The sequence below is a fragment of the Populus alba genome, chromosome 3 (genome assembly GCF_005239225.2).
Source record: "Populus alba chromosome 3, ASM523922v2, whole genome shotgun sequence".
In the NCBI taxonomy this organism is placed as follows: Eukaryota; Viridiplantae; Streptophyta; class Magnoliopsida; order Malpighiales; family Salicaceae; genus Populus; species Populus alba.
The window spans coordinates 14,288,092-14,310,022 of NC_133286.1; the positions used below are offsets into that span (position 1 = coordinate 14,288,092).

The 21,931-nt window shown below is 34.1% G+C and overlaps 2 protein-coding genes and 1 non-coding gene across 6 annotated transcripts; 1 reads left to right on the forward strand and 2 right to left on the reverse strand.

Annotated features, from left to right (window-relative positions):
- Positions 1-93: 93 nt before the first annotated feature.
- On the reverse strand, positions 94-483 carry LOC118028769 (uncharacterized). Its single transcript, XM_035032479.1, has one exon. The coding sequence runs from the start codon at positions 481-483 to the stop codon at positions 94-96; it is 390 nt and encodes a 129-aa protein (XP_034888370.1).
- An 11,410-nt stretch (positions 484-11,893) lies between these two features.
- Positions 11,894-16,956, forward strand: LOC118028604 (protein FAR-RED IMPAIRED RESPONSE 1). Of its 4 annotated transcripts, XM_035032252.2 has the most exons (10): positions 11,905-12,045; positions 12,154-12,240; positions 12,856-15,176; positions 15,269-15,325; positions 15,592-15,660; positions 15,796-15,864; positions 15,961-16,029; positions 16,218-16,286; positions 16,366-16,463; positions 16,661-16,956. In XM_035032252.2, the coding sequence occupies exons 3-9, from the start codon at positions 12,894-12,896 to the stop codon at positions 16,441-16,443; spliced, it is 2,694 nt and encodes an 897-aa protein (XP_034888143.1). In that variant the 5' UTR covers positions 11,905-12,045; positions 12,154-12,240; positions 12,856-12,893; the 3' UTR covers positions 16,444-16,463; positions 16,661-16,956. The 4 variants fall into 4 exon arrangements, with proteins under 4 accessions (XP_034888142.1, XP_034888144.1, XP_034888145.1 ...); XM_035032251.2 differs by lacking the exon at positions 12,154-12,240 and having other exon boundaries at positions 11,894-12,045; XM_035032253.2 differs by lacking the exon at positions 12,154-12,240 and having other exon boundaries at positions 11,894-12,045; positions 16,677-16,956.
- Positions 16,957-20,070: 3,114 nt separating this feature from the next.
- On the reverse strand, positions 20,071-21,925 carry LOC118028603 (uncharacterized). The gene is made up of 3 exons (XR_012169511.1): positions 20,825-21,925; positions 20,541-20,622; positions 20,071-20,456 (listed from the first exon to the last, which is right to left on the reverse strand). It is a non-coding gene; the product is annotated as an uncharacterized protein (transcript).
- Between the last annotated feature and the right edge of the window lie 6 nt (positions 21,926-21,931).

Consider the following 21,931-nt stretch of genomic DNA (forward strand, 5'->3'; position numbering starts at 1 on the left):
GAAGCGACTAAAACTAAGACACGTTAACTTCCAGAAAACAAAAGAGACCAAAACAAGACAGCAAAACATGGGACTAAGCAGCGTTAGTTTATTCTAGTGAGAAGTGGCCACTAGTATTCTTGAAGAAGAGGATGTAGTACTGATCCTGCTTCTTGATGGGTTGGCCACAAACCTTGACGTGAAAGCACAGAAGTGGTAGTAATCTTCATCATCTAACATGCTTCCGCACCCACTTGTATCAAAATTGAGAGAATAACTCAATGGATCATACCGGCACTGGAATGAAGATTGCCTACTTGCAGCGGCAGCGCGTATCACTCTTCCTCTCTTCTTTAGCTTCTTCAAAAGCTTTGATAGACACCCACAAAAACAATTTTGTGTACTGCCAATATTCTCAACCGTCTTGCTGGTGGCGGCAATGGTATCAACACCACCGGTCTTGGTGGTGGTTTTTGACCACCAAAGGAGCAACATTTGCGCCATTTTGTATCTAGAGTAGCGGTGGTGTTTGTTGTGAGTTGAACCGGGGGAGGAGGGACTTGGGAATTGGAAGCTACAAGGGGAGGTTGTGACTTGTGCGAAAGTTGGAAGAATAGTAGAATACATATAGAGGGAGTCATGGGAGGAGGTGCACTTACGGTCCAAGAGGGAGAGTGGGGCTTTGTTTTTTAAGTGATGAAATTAAATTTGTTAATTTTAACATGGAATTTCATGCAAAGTGAAAAACAGTGTATATTTACAAGGGGTTTTTTTTTTTTTTTTTAAGGCTGACCATAAGAGGGGGGATGAGGTATTGCCAGGCATGAATTCTTATGATATGGGAAAAGAAATTTTGGGGTGATGTAGCCGGCCATACGAGTAAGGGACTATCCGTATTGCATATAATTTGATAAAAAAATAGAGTTGTGGGGTAGGCCTTAGGCTATTCATAGCATTGAGATTTGAGATAGTAATCTAGGATGGTTAAATTTAATGTATTTGATCTAGAATGGTTGAATTGAATGTAGCGAAATTAGTGTTTAATAATAATTTTTTTCTTGTTGTTATATAATTAAATAAAAAATTAAAAAAAAAATTCTATAATACAAAATTAGATATAATTTTTCAATTTAGTTTTTAATTAGTTTTAATTGTATTTTTAAATATTTATTAACATATATAATTCTTGATCAATTTTATTAAATATAGGGATTCAATTTTCCGTTCACAATTAAATTTCTTTTTAGGATAGAAAACGCTTTGATGATCTCTGCCCATCATTTTTTTCCAGCTAAAAAAAGCTTTTAATCCGAGCGCGTTCTAGTCTGTCTGTATTCCTTCTTATGAATTTATAATACTTTTGTGGAGCTGTTTTTCTCCTTTTTTGAACCATAAAAAGAAGGAAGAACACTCTCTATATATACAATAATTAATTGGCCTTTTCCTTTCTGCCATCAATTAAATTTCCTGTCAGGATTGAAGTTGTAAGCCTAAAATTGTCGCTGGAAATCTTGATAATCTGGGGTCCTCTCATCAGACACTAATGATTTGCCTCAATTTGGAAGAACCCGTTGATTTCTTCCCAAGAACAAACGGTGGTTGTGTCATAAATACGTATAGACTGAAGGAAGCTAGCTTAGATAGGACATAGGAGAGTATAATTAGTAGCTCCACCTAAAATTCATCAAATATAATTAATGCTGCGATGTGCCTAAGCTACCAAACCAGTTTCTTGGGAATTGTTCGAACACATTAAAGCAACGACGTTTCATAGGTTTTGATGACATGAAGCATATCCATGTTAAAGAACAACCTCATATTATATGTTAAAGAAGTGACGAGCAGGGGGTGGTGGTGGAGGAGTCAAATATGCAGCTTCCCATTTCCATTGTAACGGTTGAAAATTGCTATTTAAATCCACTAATCAGCTGGACAAATGTGATGTTTAAGTGTTGTAGTATATGTTGTAGATTTTGTTTGTTGAGATGCATTAATTAGTGGAAATAACTCTAATCAACTAATCTAATCAAAGAGAGTGATGAGAAATTTGCTCTTTAATTTATTTATTTTCAATAAGATATCAATCCTTTCATTTATCTCTGGAAAAAAAAAATCTTAAACAAAACTCTTTTTCTTAGCAAAGCTCTCAAACCAGCAGATTCTTATTATAGCTCTCATTTGTTATGGTAGGAAGAATTATTTTTATTTGAAAATATATTAAAATAATATTTTTTTACTTATTTTAAAATTTATTTTTAATATCAATATATTTAAATAATTTAAAATAATTAATAGACGGGCTCGTTTTAAAATTTCTGCAGCAATTGAAGCCTTTCATTAAAGGGTTTTTTTTTAAAAAAAAAAAGGAAAAAAAAAGAGCAATAATTGAAGGGGCAATTTTAGTACAATTAGGCACAGAAATATTGTAGTGTAGAAAGAAGACAGTGAGATCATAAGAGTCGCCATAAGTCAAAACGAGCCAGGGCCTCTTCTGCATAGCAGACCAAAGGGTGGAGCCTCTTGATGCGTCCGTCACATGGCTGCCAGAGAAAGAGAGCAAGCACATGGTTTCGATTGGAATATCCAGGATGTGTGTCAGCGCGTGACCTTCACTTCTAGCTAGGCATGAAGACCTGAACTCTTTCCTGACTCTTTCACTTTCTACTCTCATGTCCGATCTGCGCTCTCAGCTTTCTGCCATGGCATTGCAGGTTCTCTGAGCAAGCAACCGATGCAGGTTTTTTAATAACGTTCAAGAGGGCCTAGCACTGGTTCTTGACTTTTATAATTCACAGCAATCCTTCTTTTGACAGCCCCCTTCTCCTCCTTTTCTTTCCTTCTTTGTTCTTTTCCAGATTAGTTAATTCCATGGCTTGACTGTTCAACGGCGACGATAGCTCCATTAGGGTAGTTATAAACAAATAGAAACTCAATACCATATTGTTTGCTCTGATGTCAGAAGTAAAATCCAAGAGAAAAGAACCGAATAAACAATCATCACTCGTGTCAGATTCTCTCTATCATGGTGATCATCATAACTTTTTGCAATCTTGACCGATCCCGTCATGGACGGGTTGCGAGATATAGTTTCTTGTAGCCTATAAAAGAATCTTATTTCTCACCTCCAAGTTGCTTTGTTTTGTTGCGAGATAATACACGGGTTGTAGCCTATATATAAAACAATCTTGTAGCCTATAAAAGAATCTTATATATTACATACATATATTGAAAACATATTTCATGAGAAACTGGTATAGTTAATTTCTCTCCTGTGCGTGCACCAATTTGTTCTCCGCAAGCTCCCTGTAAACTAATTCACTTTCTCCAACTTGACTATACTTAAATCTTGATTTGAAGCATTCGAGCTAATATTGAGAAAAATAGAATTTTTGCTTTCGAAACAAAGATGTTCGTCACTGTGTTTCTTCCCCGTTAGATGACCAAATTCCCATAACATTATTGTGGAAAAAAAAACATTATTTTGGAAAAAAAAACATTATTGTGGGAATAAGTAAAAAATTGAAAATTCTTGGCAAGAACGAACAATGGGACAGGAATGCTTTGACTTACTGCCCAGAATTTTGTTTGCGAACAACTGCCCTAACGAGGGCAAAACTTCTTCCCATGAACTTCTTACATATGAATTAATTATTTAACCTTGTTCGCTACTTAAAAAATTAAAAGATAGACCGAAGATTGCTTGCGAGATGGGTTTTGGTCCGCTTTTACCTAGTCAAAGTTATTGTAAGGAGGAGTTTAGGGTTTGCAAGAATTAGAAAAGAAAAAAAGAGGAACTTTTTGACTGCTGTTCATCAAGATTCTTTACATTGCTTGCATGTGCTTAGAACATGCCCTTGCAATGGCAGGCATATATAAAAAAATAAAAAATAAAAATGAAACGTACCTCTCCTTGATGTATAGTATTAGGCGGTGCCAGTGGTATCCACGCGGTTTCAGTTCAAAGCTTCCTGTGGTTTATTATATTACAGTTGTTTTCATATCACTGTATGGTACGTAGATTTTTAAAGTTGAATGATTTTACTATTTCTCTTGGTTTTTAGAAGCTTCACCAAATTTGGAAAAGACACATATTTTGTAGGTATGATGGCATTGGGTAGGTGCCATGGATCATGGTCAATGGCAGCAACTGTAATAGATAATTGATAGTTATTTAACATATCCTTTTTCTTTCTTTTTTTCTTTGAAGGTTAGAATATTATAATCTGGAGGGGATTCATACTCTGTTTTTATTATAAAAAAAAATAAATTAAAATACTGAAAGACTTGAGGAGAAGATTTTGATTTGTTCAAGCAAATATATAGTCCATACTGTAATTTAATTAATGAAAACCATCTTTTATTTCTATATATTAACATACTAAACACTTGTGTTAGAAATTAACTAGTTAATTGGCACGCGCTACACTAAATATATTTTTTAATGTATTTTTTCTAAATATAAAAAGAAAGAATTAATATAAAAAAAAATTATTTTATATTATTATTAAACATGACCTAATAGGTTAACGTTGAAATCTTTAGATCCGATTTTTTTTTATTCTAGTTTTGGTTTAAAAGTAAATTGTGTGGAAGGTAATTGGTTCTATGTGATCTAGTAAATTTAACAAGTTTAAAGATAATTCATATAACTAGTAAAAAACACGGTTTGGTTTTGAAAAAAATATTTTAAGAAGATATTTTTTGTTTTTTATATTAAGATGGCAATGAGTTTTTTTTTGTGTTTTTCCTTTTCTTCTTCTTCCTTTATAGATTAGGCACTTGCCTTTCTGCCTCACATATCCTAAAAGAAAAACTAGAATCTCCATCAATCATTTAAGTGGTTAACTACTAAGGTGTCATTTGGAATTATGTTACAAATAATGTTTTTTTTTTTAAGAATATTTTTATGTTTTTTAATTATTTTAATATGCTGATACTAAAATAATTTTTAAAAAATAAAAAATATATTATAATATTAAGTTAAAATGTAGTTTATGTATTTGTAGGTTACACCCTCAAATACCCATAACTAACCCACTGATTGTTTTTTAATTAAATCCTGCTTTATATATCTTTTATTAGTTTGTTAGCTAGCTTGACTAATTGAACCTTTTATATATTAAAAGGATTAGGTGGTCAGTCTGCTGTGAATTGCAACAATATGAAAACGGTCAAGCATGACAGGTTTTTTTTATTTCCTTCTATTGAGGTTGAGGTGTCAGGCATCACACCCCATTTTGTATGCATCGATAACTCAGAACGTGTTTACAGGATTAAGAAATTTTTCTCATATGGGCCTCGTCGACAATTGGACCTACCAAAATTTGCAGTTCATGTCAGCCGAGATATATATATATATATATATAACACACACACACACACACACCCTTGGTTAATGTTTTTCCTGGATCAAAACTATATATGGGGAAACTTAATTATGTTATAAAATAGATTAAAAAATATAGCAGGGAATTACGCAAGTGGTTCTCAAAAACATTTAAGTATTGGCGAGGTATTTGAGAAATCACATGATAGAAAATCATTAAAAAAATAAATTTAATATTTTTTTAAAACCAAATGCATTTTCAAACATAATCTTGAATATAAAAACAAACCGCATCTAAAAAAAAAAAAAAGTGTTGCGATCGTCCCCGTCCCCATCATGATTATCATGATTGTCACTATTAAGTACAATGATAGGATTTGATTCATAATCCTACAATCAAACCAATGTTTCCCTAATATTATAATATTAATGGCTGTCAATATCTCTTCTGATTGTTCAAAAAAAAAAAAAAAAAGGGTTCAGTACTTGGGGAATTCCAATATCTTATTTTTGTTCTTTTATTAGTATTATTTTAAATCCTCATTAGTTTTGTCTAGGGCAACCGAAACCATGCATGGGTAAATAATCCAAGAAAGTGAGATCATAAGGTCAATATATTTTGACGGAGAAGTCATGTGCCTGCATGTCGTCTTCAACCTGGCTAGAAAATAGAAATCTTGTCTCGCTTCATTGTTTTCTAAACTATAGAAACCCTAAATCGTGAACATGGCTCATGTGGGCTGATAATTATCTTATATTAGTGTGGGTTTGTGAGAGCGAGGGATTTTTAAACGTTTGAGGAATGTGTCGACTAATGTGGAAATTGAGTGTACTATGCATCTGCACCTGCATTATCAAACCAAAGCACATTTTAATTATCCATCTCGCTTGAAAATGTAACCACTGAGTTGTTCACCTGGTGAATGCTTTATTTTATGTTATTTATGGCACTGTTTAATGGGCCATTCTTCAAGATTTATTATTCTTTTTGGCCCCTGGTAATCTCGAAGGTAATTAATTGAATATCGAGTTAAACTCCAGGAGGCCAGCTATATATAGCGTTTTGATGGTTAAAATATTATGGTATTTTTTGGAGTGCGGTTGAGGTTGAACTGTGTTATGAAAAATTTTAAATTTTGTTATTTTAAATTAATTTTTTAGATATTTTTGAATTGTTTTTATGGAGTAATATGAAAAATAAATTTTAAAAAATATATATTACTTTAATGTATTTTTTGAATAAAAATATTTAAAAATGCAATATCTACCGTACTACAAACACTTGGAAAGCAAAACGCATTCTATTTCCCTCCGAGCTATATATATTTTGTGATGCAAGTTATCTGTTGAGATCAATCCATGCGATCGAGAAGAAAATGCAGTGTATTTCGGTGGACTGATTAAAAGTCTTTATATAATCCACACAATTATCTCAAATTATATACATGGGATACTTTTGAGCAAATTAACATGGAATACTTCAATATTTGGACCGTTGAAAAGGAGTGGGATCGAATTATACATGTAAAAGATTTTCCTTACTTCAATTATTAATTTTATAACGACGTCAATGGGTGCTGGATCACATGTTTCAACAAAGATTATTATAGGAAAAAACAAAAATCTTTGTTAATAAAATCAGTTTAGATTCATTACACTTAGATTAAACTAAAAAAAAAAGAGTTTCAGGAAACAGTACTGCGTACATTGTATGTTTGTGTTCATTTTTTTTTGAAAGAAGCTGTTATTATTAAGTAATGCAAAATTATGCAATGCAATCATTACACAGAGAAAAAGTTTGCTGAATTAGCTAGCAAACCTATATAACATAAACCCTACAAACTCAATAAAACCTTCCACCATCTAGTTCCTGCATAGGAGCCAAAAGAATGCCCCAATCAACATAATCTGCATTGGATTAAACAAAGTACCGATAAATTATCTATGAGGGTCATAACCAAGCCACAAAATCAGATATTCTGTGCACTCCTTGTTTAGCGAGATGATCTGCCATGTGATTGCTTTCCCGGTAAGAATGAGAGTAGGTGATTGAATCAAAACATGAAGCTAGCCTCTGAGCTGAAGAGAAGAGTTTATGATGAATCCAAGACCTATTATAAGAATTATTCATCCAGCTAATGACATTGGCAGAATCAGATTCGATAATAATATGTTTATGATGTAAGAAGCAGTTAGAGGCTGACAATTCGATAGCTTTGACTACTGCTCTCAGCTCAGCTACATTAGAGTCTAAGATCCCAATCGGCATAGAAAAAATACCTAAAAGTATTCCATGATGATTCCGCAAAACACCACCTATTCCGGAGGGGCCAGGTTTTCCGATAGAGGATCCATCAACATTCCATTTGAATCTTGTTCTTGTAGTCCCATTGCTGTTCGCCGCCAATTCCTCGTTTGGTTGATGACAAAGACGACATGTCGTTTTCTACTAGTAGAATTAAGAGCTACGGGAAATAAATTGCATTCATTCCGCCATAGATGCTTCTGTTTTCAATTGCACTCACGAGGCGGACGTCAATGGCAGTTGATTTCTTTTCCTCCTCCGACCACTGCTTGTACCCTGTCAGTTTTGGAGCTCGATCTCACTCAAAATTGTGCTGACTCGGGTTTTTAGCTATTTCTAGTGTATTTTTTCTTAATATAACCCGATACAATTAAACCATTAAAATAAAATAAAGTTTACAATAATAATAATAATTTAATTATTTGAATCCGTTTGATGATGGCGAATGGTTACAAATAGCGAGCAGACATAAGAATCTAGTGTGTGTGTGTATCATCTTATTGATAAAATAAATTGTTTTTTTTAACGGGGTGTAAATGGCATTTGTTGGATCGAGCTAAATTATCATTCATAAAGATGTACTTAGTTTCTGGACGTAGATCTAGTTATCTAGATGAGCAAAAGGTTGCCTTATAATTTTATCAAACTCACAATGTAGGAAGGGGGGGAAATGGTTAAGGGTGATGAATAATTAAAATTAAAATTAAAAGTAAAAGTAAAAATTAAATTAATATCCAAAATTAAAACTAAAAAGAATGGCATTTTACTTGTTCAGGAGATTCTCCAGACACAAATAAGACAATGTTGATTATACCGTCCAATCCACGTTACAATTGTAATTGTTTCCTAGGCTAAAAAAAGAGATGAAAAAAGACTAAAAAAAGTTAAGAAACTGATGAAAAAAAATTTAAATGACTCAAAATAACAATAGCATGTGTGTGTATCCGAAATTTAAGTAAAAAGACAATGGTGCAAAAACTATTAATTTTTGTAATTCTTAAGAAAAACTCAACCAAGTAAACCTAAAAATATATTTGTCTTCAAAAAATCCTAAAATCAAGATTTTTTTTTTTTTAGATTTAAAGTAAATGGATAGACTCCATGTTTCTTTGAATCAAGATTTGCAACAAACCCAAAAATTTTATTTTCTTGTGATTTTGTTTGTCCTTCTTCCTTTTCTTCTTATTTTTTTTTCAAAAAACTTGATGCCACAACTAGTTTTTTAAAAAGATAAAGAACTCGACAACAATAAAGTATGCAAAAACTTAAAAATAAAAGAAATATCACTTGAGTTTGACATAACGATAACTTGTATCTAAAAAAACAAGACTATAAATAACTCAATCCCCACCCAATACTTATAAAGAGATGTCAACGAGAAGTATAGAAAATGCCACGAATCATTATTAATTCTTTGATAAGTCAAAGTAGTTTAATGAAGAGCTAAAAAGCATCAACAAAACTTCTCGCACACAATAATAATTGTTGAAATCAAAATTTATATATATATAAAAACTAAATATAAGCTAAATAAACCTATTTATAATTGGTAAAAACATCCTAATTAATTTTGAAAAAATAATAAAAGAATTCTAAATAAAATACAAAAAAAAAAATCATAAATCAATGAGGAAATTAATATAATTCTCATATAGTAGCTTCTAGACTTTACCACAAGGCCTTTCTAATGTCTGATTTCTTTAAAATTTTAATTCAATATAAAACAAGACGTCTAAAAACTTATTGTAAAATTTCAATCAGACTCATTAGTCAAATAAAAAATTATGCTTGTTAGAGTAATACTGTGCATCAGAAATAATAAACTCTTGATAATCAAAATTAATTAGCTCATAAAGTAGATGGATCAGGCCCATCTTGTACATGAATTAAATTAACTAAGATTTTATTTTCACTTCTTGTTGATCTAGTCTTCTTGAAAACTATATTAGCACAAATATTTTGATTTAAACCCATTGAATACATTTTGACCTTTATCTTATCTTGTAATTGGTCTGGTTGAAACTTGTAATAAATTTTTTGGTGCAATCCTGATCGTATTAGGTTGTTTGGGTCTTTAATTATACTACAAAAAATATATTAGAATACCTTTAATTATACTATAAAAAATATATTATAATACTTAAAAGTTTATTTCAATTTAGTTTTATTTGGATTTTTGGATTGGTTAGGTGGTGTTTTAGGGTTAGAAATGAGATTATTGAAATTTGTATAATGGTTTTTTTTTTTTTACATGTTTTAGAAAAAAAAAATTGAAATTTAGGTTTTGGAGCCTACATTATCCGGACCTCAATTTTCTAGTTGGTCTAGCTTAGAGTAGGGCTGAGCATTTCCGGTTCGGTCCGGTTTTAAACCAAAATAAACAACCAAACTGATTTTATTTTTTTTAATTTTTTAAACCGAACAGAACCGAAAACCGGTTCAAACTGATTAATTTCGGTTTGGTTTGGTTCGGTTTTTTTCCCTTCCTAACCGGTCAAACCCAATGGTCCTCTCTGCTTCTCCTACAACCTTGACCGCAACGCTGATCATTGAAATGAAATCTCACAAAAGATGGCAGGGGGTTGTAGAAATTCAGGAATATGAAAAACAAAAGAAAAGGAATGGATATGCTATTCCAATTCTATTTGTGGCACAGACTCAACAAGAGAATTAAAACCCAAAGGAACCAAATTCATAAGGGAGGGGAGGAAAATCAAAGGCAGGGAGGGGCAGCGGCTAGGGTTATTAGCAGAGGGTAAAGTGAGAGAGATAAACCCCACTATAAAGAGCCAAGGCTAGCTGGAGATGGTTACGGATCTGCTTGAGCTCCATTAGACGTTGTCCATCTCCAAAATCAGCTCGTATAGCATCCATCATAGCACTTTTAAATCCTGGAGTATATTAAAACGTAATCCCCCACCAATCACCTTCCTCCCCTAAATCCTCTTCCTTATCTCCCGATATATAACCTTCCTTATTCTGATGCAGATTGGAACTTCTCACTAGGGAATTCTTGTAACTAAATGGCACAGAGTTAGCTTGTGTCTCCTTCAAACTTTCAGAATTATTTCCAGAGGGTAAAGTGAAATGCAGAGAAGAGAGAGGGTGAGGGGTGGGGGGCGGCTAGGGTTAGGAAACATTTGTATTTATAGTTTTTTTTTTTTTTGAAGTGTTGGTTGATTGAACCGGTTCGGTTCAATCGGTTTTAGGCTTTAGAAATTGAAACCGAACTGAACCGGATATTTTTTGTGATTTTTTAATCGGTTAATTCGGTTTTTTTTTCGATTCGGTTTTTTCGGTTTTTTTCTCTCGGTTTTCTCGATTTAATCGGTTTATCGGTTTTTTTGTTCACCCCTAGCTTAGAGTTAGTTCTAGTCGGATCTCTTATTAATTTTAAAGAAAATATAGCTTGTTACCTTAGTCTTCTAGGTCTATATGCGCTCGTTTTTTTCAAAGGCCAGACTTGCAAGCTTGGTATGATTCTTTTGACTTTTATACTTTTTTTATTACTTATTTAATTGTTTTATATTTTTAAATTATATTTAAACAAAGTTATCAAAATAATATTTTAAAAAACCATCCAGTTATGCAATAATTTTCAAATAAAATTAGTTTTTATATTAATTTTAACAATTATATGAATCTAATATGCATAATTAAAAAAACATTCGTTAGTATTCAATAAGAATAAAATTTTTATTTTATTATTTTGAGTTTTGAGTTTTTTAAAATTAATTATTCTTTAATTTTTTTATACATGAGCATAAAAATCATAACATCATGTTTATTTATTTTCAAAATTAAAATTTACCTTTTATATCATTATAATGTTTTATTTTAAAAATCATGTTCTCAATAAAAAAAATATTTTTCATCAGAATAGATAAGAGGTAAATGAATAAGCAATCTTAGTTTTGATTAAAGGAATATATTTATTTTTTTCTTAATTTAAATAATTGAAATTAATACATATGTATATCTTAATTGCCTTAAATTCTTATTTAAAAAATTATGTTGCTCATAAAACAATATTTTTATCAAAACAAAAAAATATTGTATGAATAAAAAAGGAATTTTGATCATACACACACACACTGTATATTTAAAACGTTAAATTTCTTATAAATATTTATTTTAATTGTTATAAAATTCAATAATCTTGTTTTTTAAAAAAAGCCTTGGCAGCAGGAAAACGGGGGCTCAATGGCTAGTAATTATTTAACTGGAAACTGGGTCGACCGACAGAAGAAAGGAAACCCAAATTGGTTTGGGAGTCCAAGTGAAGGAGGCCCAGCAAAGCCAGAACACGGGACGCGAGTATCGCAATTAACCAATGCGAGTACAGCATCCAATTCTCCTTCCCACACCAGAAACTCGCAAAATCAGAAACCTCTCTACTCGCTTCAAATTTTGAAGAAGTTGAAGATCACTTCATGTATGCAATAACACTCAATCTTTCAAATTTTATATCTTTTAGATTCTTCTCTAATTACTTTTGTGGGTTCGGTTCCGTTTCTTAAATTTCTGTTTTTCTTTACTGCAGTTGTGGATTTTATTCTCTCTTTTAAGTCGGTACTTAGCAGCCAGTAATGATACTTGGTGTTTGTGTTGAAGCTTCAATTTTGAACTGGTGATTTTAAGTACTTTTAGTTTGTTTTTGCTAAATAATCTATTTTGTTATGTGGTTTTTTTTTTTTTTTTTTTTAATTTCTTGTTCTTTGCTAAATTGGGATACTAACCGGTGGTATTAGTCACTTCCAGGATTTTCTGTGAGAAGTTCAACTTGCGCTTCTTTCAAATTTACTTTCTTTTTTAAGTTTATGAAGTGACAATGTTAGTTTTGAATGATCAACCTCTTTGAAGTCTGTTTGCTTCAAATTACAAAAAAAAAAAAAAAAAAGTGATTTCTTGATGATATCACGTCGTGTGTTTGATTGATGAAGTGCTTAACACAATTAGTAAATAGTTAATTCAAATCCTTTTTGGGTTTCTTCTTTTAAGGCCTGAAGTCTCATGCGTGTAATCTTCGTTGCTGGTGCATACAAATGTTGCGCATTTTAGGATTTATTTTTACAGAGAACATATCTACCACATGGAATCAGGTTGTCGCCAGTTTAAACCTTCCTGTTTTCACTCTAGTTGTACTATGTGGGAGCTGGTTTGAATGATAGATCAGAAATATGTATATGCTTGTGGTTCATCTTTTTATTAGGCTTTGACTGGCGCATGATTTTGAATATTTCAGGTGCATATGTTGTAAGTTCAGTTTAAAATATTTCCCCCATGGGGATAGATCTGGAGCAACCTTCAGGAGAATATCATAAGGAAGATAGAAGGCCCAATGTGAATGTTAATACGGTGGATGGTGGTGGTGGAGGACATGAAAGAGATCAAATCATTGTGAATTCTCCTGACATTGGTGGGAATGGTTGTGAGAAGACTGGAACAGTTATAAATAGAAGAGTTCTTGATGGTAGAAAAAAACCAAATGCTGGAGATGGAATAAACTTGAACTCTGTGAAAGATGCAGAGCCCCATGATGGAATGGAATTTGAATCGAAGGATGAAGCATTTTCATTCTACAAAGAGTATGCTAAGTCTGTGGGATTTTCCACCATAACAAAAGCGAGCCGACGATCAAGGATATCTGGAAAATTTATTGACGCAAAGTTTGTGTGCACTAGATATGGGAACAAGCGGGACACCAGTACAATAGAATTGCCACAGCCTGTTTCAAATGCAGATGCTGCAACAAGCCTTCCTGTCAAGAGAAAACGTGGTAGAATAAATCAGTCTTGGTCAAAAACAGATTGCAAAGCTTGCATGCATGTTAAGAGAAGGCAGCAAGATGGAAGATGGGTTGTCCGCAGTTTCATCAAGGAGCACAACCATGAAATCTTTCCCGACCAGGCATATTACTTTCGCGGTCATAGGAATTTAAATTTGGGTAACGACAATGTTGATGCGTTGCATGCTATCAGGGCGAGGACAAAAAAATTGTATGTTGCAATGTCTAGACAATCAGGTGGGCATAGGAAACATGAGAACCAGAAGGGTGGTGTTACAAATCCATCTGGCAACACAAAGCATTTGGCTTTGGATGAAGGAGATGCTCAAGCTATGCTTGATCATTTTATGCATATGCAAGATGAGAATCCCAACTTCTTTTATGCAGTCGATCTGAATGAAGAACAGCAGTTGAGAAATGTTTTCTGGGTTGATGCCAAAGGTAGGCTTGATTATGGAAATTTCGGTGATGTCATTTTCTTTGATACCACGTATCTCAAGAACGAGTACAAATTGCCATTTGCTCCCTTTATTGGTGTTAACCACCACTTCCAGTTTCTGTTGCTTGGATGTGCATTAGTTGCTGATGAAACTAAAACAACATATGTTTGGTTGATGCGAGCATGGCTTCGGGCAATGGGTGGTCATGCTCCAAGAGTGATACTCACCGACCAAGACAATGCCCTGAAAGAAGCTATTCAAGAGGTCTTTCCTAATTCACGCCATTGTTTTTGCTTGTGGCATGTATTCAGCAAGATTCCTGAGAAGCTGAGTTATGTGACAAGGCAGCATGAAAATTTCATGTTGAAATTTAAGAAATGCATCTTTAAGTCTTGGACCAGTGAACAGTTTGAAAAAAGATGGTGGAAAATGGTCGAGATATTCAATTTAAGAAATGATGTATGGTTTCAATCGTTGTATGAAGATCGTCAAAGATGGATACCGGTTTTCATGATAGACAACTTTTTGGCAGGGATGTCTACGACCCAGCGGTCAGAAAGTATAAACACTCTATTTGACAGATACATGCAAAGGAAAACCACCCTGAAAGAGTTTCTTGAACAGCAAAAAGCAATGCTACAAGAGAAGTTAGAAGAGGAAGCAAAAGCAGATTTTGAAACTTGGCATAAGCAACCAGGGTTGAAATCTCCATCACCCTTTGGGAAACAAATGGCCTCAATATACACACATGCAATATTTAAAAAGTTCCAGGTTGAGGTTTTAGGAGTCGTTGCTTGTCATCCTAGAAAAGAGACTGAAGATGGAGAAACCCAAACTTTCAAAGTTCAAGATTTCGAAGATAACCAATATTTCATTGTGGTGTGGAATGAGACGACATCATATCTATCTTGTTCATGCCGTTTGTTTGAGTTTAATGGTTTTCTTTGTAGACACGTGTTGATTGTTATGCAAATGTCAGGTCTGCACATCATTCCATCTCAGTATATATTGAAACGTTGGACAAAGGATGCAAAGAGCAGACAAATTATGAGAGAACAGTCAGATGTGGTCGAGTCCAGGGTTCAACGCTACAACGATCTATGTCGACGGGCCTTTAAACTGGGTGATGAAGGTTCTTTATCTCAAGAGAGTTACAATATTGCATTCAATGCACTGGAAGATGCTTTGAGAAAGTGCGAGAATGTTAATAATTCAATTCAAAACATAATAGAACCAACTTCGCCCCCTTCAAACGGTCCTCTTGACTATGATGAAGTGAATCAAGCTCATGGTGCGACCAAGACAAGTAGGAAGAAAGATACATCCAGAAAGAAGCAGGTCAGTTGGGTTTTTGGTGTTTGTTTGCTTGAGGTCTTAATGAAATTTCATGTTTAGTTATTCATTTGAGTGGAACTGTAAAAATTGTTCAGGTACATCCAGACCCAGAGGTCATACCCATTCGGATGCATGATAGCTGGCAACAAATGGTTAGTGATGCTGTGTAAAAGCGTAACTCGTCCTATTACATTTACAGAAGAACTTGTGATATTATACTTGTTGTGGGACACTCAAACTTACGAGCACCAGCCCTTGATTGTTCTTATAAAATCTGAGAGATTATGCAAGGGATGGTATGATGTGTTTAATAGTGACCATGTATTGATGATGAAATTTTCATTGTACTATTCTGTTGTTATTCAAGTGATGCTTTTACCTGCTACTTTCAATTTGTTTATAAAATAATCTGTTGCAGGAACAGCTAAACTCAAGGGTTCCAACTCTCGACGGGTATTTTGGCTCTCAACAAACTGGGCAGGGAATGGTATGTGCTACTATTTCATCATTATAACCATGACTTGTGGAGTTTTTGAGAATTTATCTAGGCATGATCACACAGAACAACCTTAACCTTATAAAACGTAAAGCTCACTTATTTTTCCTTTTAATTTTCTTTTAGGGACATCTAAATGCCATAGCTTCTAGTCGTGATGATTGTTATAGTAATCCACATAGCATGCAAGGGCTGGTAATGCATATTGAAATTTAATTGGCATGTAAGAATAGTGGTGTCTCTTATTACTCCATTCTTGACATCTAAATCCTGCTCCGACCCCTCTTGTAGGGACAATTGAATGCTATTGCACCAAATGATGATGCTCATTACATGATGCAACAAAGGATGCAAGGGATGGTATGCTATTCTCATGTTTTCGCTCAAGAAGTTTGTTTTGTATAGGGCCATGATGTTGTTGAGGAAGTTCTGACTGCCATGGCAGAACTGAAAATTAGGAGTTTGCTTAATCATAAAAATCATCATGCCTACCGTGACTGGAATTGACTGTGCATGATTACAAACTGATAATCTTTTCATGCTTGCAGGGGCAGATACAATTCAGACCGCAGACTATTCCCAGTTTTTTCGATGTTCAGGATGGTCTACAAGAAATGGTATTTAAAGTATTACTTGGATTATCTGGTATGGTTGCTTCCATTGGTTACTTACATGGTGGCTTCACTCCTATTTCAGGACTCATCAAATCTGGGATCCTCTCAGTTGCATGGCTTGGCAACTAAACATTTGCATCAGAAACATCTATCTCGTTAGATGCTAGTTCTCTAACTTAGGTAATTTATGTATTACTTCCTCTTTTTCCACTGACTCAAATTCCCAACGGAAATCGACTCATGATCAGGGAAAACCCTTAAACTATCATCCAAACTTTGGATATTTCTCCTACATTTACAAATTGCACCCTGCTTAATGCTTGGATAAAGTTTGTTGCTAAAATCGCTGTTTTTTTTTTTTTTATTGACCCAAACAGTGATTGACCCGAACAGTGGGCTAACATTCTCTGGTGGACATGAGATGTATTTGCACAAGATCAACAAATAGAATTCAAGTAGAGTTTTCTCTCTCACAGCGCACCTGACATTGTTGGTTCTTAGGGAAAAGATCCAATGTATGTAGTTATTCTATCCATTTGCATAGAGGAAGAATCTTAAAAGAAGGGAAATGGTTCGATTTATTTTCATCTTTATTTTCTGGTTTAGCAATAGCTATTTTGTAAATCCTCCTTTTACTGTTACGGTGCAATTTAATTGCTGAAAGTTGATCAAACTTGAGGGAGCCAGTTCTCCCATCTCTAAGTCAAGCGGGAGCCATTTCTTCACAGATGGGATCCACGTAAAACCTATGAAAATGAATGTCCTTCTCTTCGTTAGTCTATTGTTTAGTTTTTCTTAAACGTGAAAATTACCTCCATTGAATTAATCCAAGTGAGATCAGGTGGTTTTGCACTGTAGTTAACAGGTTGAGACAAGGTAATGAGTAATGTGTTAGCAACATCTAACAAAGCTTGCGTTGGGGGTTAGAAGAGGTGCACAGAGCTATCGTTGAAGGAGATGCTCATTTTGCGTTGGGGGTAAAGGTGGAGGGCAGATTTTATAGACATTTACACACACATGATTGTTACTCGCTTGGTATTTTCTATAATAACTCAGATATTAAAATTCCTTTTTTCTTGCTCATCTCAAGAACTTTTAAAAATACAATATTCTTCTCTATACTCCACTTTTTAAAGTAATATTCTTCTCACCGCTCATCTTAAAACTATATTGAAGTGTACTTTTTATCCCTGTCACTTTTTATTATTTTTATATAAAAACTACAATGTTTTTCAATAGAACATTTAGATTTCTTAAAAATAGTAGCAACTTCAAGTTTTTGCCTCATAAAATACACCACCCATATCATTATATTATAATTATCAATAAATAATATAAAGTATTTATTTTAAAAATAAGATGGAGTGGATACTGGACTATAAATGTTGGTGTGCACTAACTCATTTACATTCTTGGCTATCCAAGCTACTCCTCTTGAAAATAATTGTCAATGATGTTTTCCAAGAACACATCCTTTATAAGCATCTCTCATCTCTTAAGGAACAGAAGTCTTCGAACCATGTTCTTTTGGTGAAGTAATTTGAGGCTATTAAAATTCAAGTAATCGAATTATATCTTTTACACACTTTAAGTCAAGTGGAAATCACCTATTCACCATCTTCACTCTTGCCATAACTTGCTTCCTTGGTGTTTTACCATAAATGGTGTAATATTAACCTTAAAAATACAATGAAATATATGTGATCCATAAGTTGTCTTACACTCAATAAATTTTGGTAAGCTCATGGCACATTCATTACCTTATGAATGACCTCTTTTCCATTCTTAATTTCAACTCCAATGGTACACTCATAAACTCTCTATTCCCAAACTTCACTCTAGTTTTCCCTCTTTGTATCAATATAATTGAACTAGTCTTTCGTTAGTGTCACATGATTGCTACAAGTACTATCAGTGAGTCATTGCCCATTGTTGTAACATTTTGCTTGCTAAGTGACTATATCCCTTATAATTGAAATATTATATCTCTTTTTTATATTAATAATTTCTAGACTGAGGACCTAATCTACTACAAGAATAACACCTTTTAAAATCACCATAGTTATTGTCCAAATTCGTTCCTCCTCTTCCCATTTAATTTCTATCCATTTCTTTACTTTTACCTCTATTAATATCCTTCATATCTAAAGGATTCAACATTTATTTTCTCACTACTTATAGATGCCTTCTTTTGGCTTTGTTTACCAAGAGTATGATTTGATTGAAAAGCACTCTATATTGATTTTTTACTTCTCTTCATTAATCTCTTCTTGTAAGACTTCAAAGAATCCATTAACTCATGAACACTCAAATTAGACTAGTCTTTAGTTTCTTCTATAACTGTCATAATAGGATCAAACTTCTCTAGAAAACTAATCAACATTTTCTCTACAAATCTTCCATCACTAATTTCCTCATCACAACTTTTTATTTAATTCATAACCTTGACAATCCTATTAGAAAACTCATCAACAACATCATTTTCCTCTATTTTTATATTCTATAACTTTCTTCCAAGACTTTGAAAGTTGATAACTCTTACATTTAAATCATCTTCATATTTACTATGCAAAGTCTTCCATGCTTGCTTTGTATTTGTTGCTCTCTTAATCCTTGAGAAAATAGGATCATCAACTCCTTTTTAAATCAACCCAAGAGCTATAGCCTCTTTACTCCTTTGTGCTTTCAAATCTTTAAGTTGTGCTACCAGGTTTACTTTCTGCCATTAATCAACCATCAATAACTTTACCAGTTGCTCCTAGTAAGGTAGTTCCTATCAGAGAAGTTGCAGCCAATGAGCTTAATGTTGAAACAAGAATGACCAGTGAGAAAGCTATGGAAACTCCCAAGCGACTTATTTCGTTATTGAAGAGAGAGGTTCATGTTGCATCCTTCTTCAGTCCAAGGGTTGGCACGAGTTCGCCTACATTTGAAGTCTAAGTGGCTAATTTCGAAACCACTCAGTTATGGTTGAAAGCCAAGTTCTTCTAACAAATTCCTGTGTTCTTGTTTCAGGTTGATAATTTTGATGTGGCAAGAACATTTATGATGGAAGCACAAAGCCACTCGAGCACCTCACTCAATGGCGAGTTCTTCCTAAACACAGTCCAAGACCCAAAGTCTGACCGTGTGGACGTTGTGGAAAGGCGAAATGAATAGATTGAAGTGCTCGCTATCAAGAAGGAAGGATTTGTTGAACAAGCAGCTAGCTGAGAACCCCCAGATTGAGCAGCGAGTCCAGGAGTCGAGGGCCCATATCTCCTCATCAAATGAGTTGGCAACTATTGAAGATGAAATCCGAAAGCTCCAAGAGAAGGAAAACGAGGTGAAGGAAGCTCTCAAAAGAAAAAAAGAGTTGGATATATTAATTTGGCCGCGAGGGATGAGTTGGTTCCTCTATTAGCTCGTAGCTAAAGATCATCCTTAAAGGATGCTTCTACATGATTTGCTGAGATTGAGTCTGACAAACGAGCTGAAGTTAGATGGTTTGAACATCACCGATCCATTATCTCTTCACTGAAACTTATTAAATTCGATTAATCCTTAGCCAAGGATGTTAAGGATGCATAATCATCGCAGCCCAAGAAAAAACCAGATTTTGTTGCCAACAATGGGAAGGTCTAACAGGCATAGAGACTGCATCCCAAGACACTCGAGCATAGTTTGGTAAGAGAGATGATAAATAGCAACGCAGAGAGGTCTCATAAGCATAAACATTAGATCCCAAATTAAGTACTTGACGGATGGTACAGGGATCCGATCATGGCTTGGGCAAGACGCATGGCCTCTATCATTTTCCCATCATAATTCAAAGCCAATCTTGGCGTGTATATGGTTGTTTTGATAGAATGTGGATTTCAAGGTGCTTAATTTTCACAGAGTCGCATAAGAATACGGACCAAAAAACAAACAAAAATCACATGACAAATAGCACTAATCAATTACTTTCAACGGCAAAAGTTGTTGCTATATTAATTCATGGGTTGTCTTAATTAGCCATATAATTACCAAAGCAATTCGCCACGAAAGATCTCAAGAACAGTTTTAATCTCTGACAACGCTCATTGTTCATTTCGTCATTGGAATGATCATCCTCTTTCTTCCACTGCTTTCCAATATCTCCCTTCATAATTACTTGTTTGTTGTGCACATCTACTGTGTACTCTTTCAACCCTGCTATGCGCAGAATAAGAAGATTAACAGTGGTGATTTCAACTATATATATATATATAATAATGAAAGGATTCTATAACAAACCAGACATCCTGGAAATAACTTGGGAAACTCTTTGACGACATCGAGAACATCTCATGCTTGCTGTCATTACTATAACCTGAACCTGGAGAAAAAACGAGCTTGCAAATGAAAGCAATATAATACCCCTCTCTCCTCCTCATCATTTTTTTTTTTTCAAAAAAGAAAAAACTAATTATACGACGATGAAGTTATTTGTGAACTGGCTTAATTATGATGCTAGGAAAAAAAAAATATGAAGGGGAAAATGAAGGGCAGAAAAACAGGATATTATTGGAATAACTTACAGTGGGAAGCGTCAAATCCTCGAAATACATGAGAGATTTATTTGTTAATGTCACCATTGACGAAAGCTCCTCCTGCCTTCGATGTCTCTCTTAAATTTAAGAGCTAGCCTTCCATGTTGGACATTGTCAGCTGCATATATAATCAATTAGCAATTAGTTTGTGTATTCAATCCTGAGAATACTCAATTTATTATAATTAACTCTGCCTTTACAGGAAAGACATTAAGCAACAATTAAATTATGCATAGAGACTCAACTTGATGCATGTCACCATCCATTAATTAGTTTGAATAATAGTATACTTTTGTTCTAACCATCACGTTAACTACTCGTTATTGAAACTCCTTCCTAATCCTTGGTTGAAATTGGATGGCTTCGGCATATTTGGCACGTTAAGGCCACCAAGACTCAACGCTCAAAGCTTTTTGCCTTTTTTGTTTTTGTTTTGTGGGCTTCATGTTCTTATCATTCCTTCCTTATCTGAATCAGTGATTGGATTAGAAAAATTGGTTGATCCAACATACAGCAAAACAAGCATGGACAAATTGATACTTTGGAAGTCATAAACAATGACTTTATTACACCTCCGAGGTGCTCCCTGACGGCCATGTCGTTACTTGCTGGCTAGCTACCACGGACGTGAGAGACTGGACCAGCTTACTTGGATAAACAATTATAGAATTTACCTAAACAATCTATCACTGAGTATTCATGTGCCAGGGTCACTATCAGGGGTTTGAGGAGGCCACCTGACCGAGTCACTAACTCAACCACTCCAATGGCACGCATCCGATCAATGTCACTGCACCCGCAGATTACCTTATGCCGATGCTTGGAAGCTACACCTAACAAAAGTCAAAATGAAACTCCCCGTGACCTTGCACGAAGCTGGATAATTGCAGAGAAGAATTCAGAGGAAAATTCTGAAATCCAGTTGAATATAATACTTCCATGGTTGGGGTGGCACGCATATAGACGTTATTTTGAACCAGCAGTCAACATTTTCAAAGACAGTTTGCCATAATGTGCTTCCAGTCAGAATCAAACTTGTCAATATCATCTACAATTTTTATTCAGCAGTCTTAGAGCTATCCAGCAGAAGCTGCT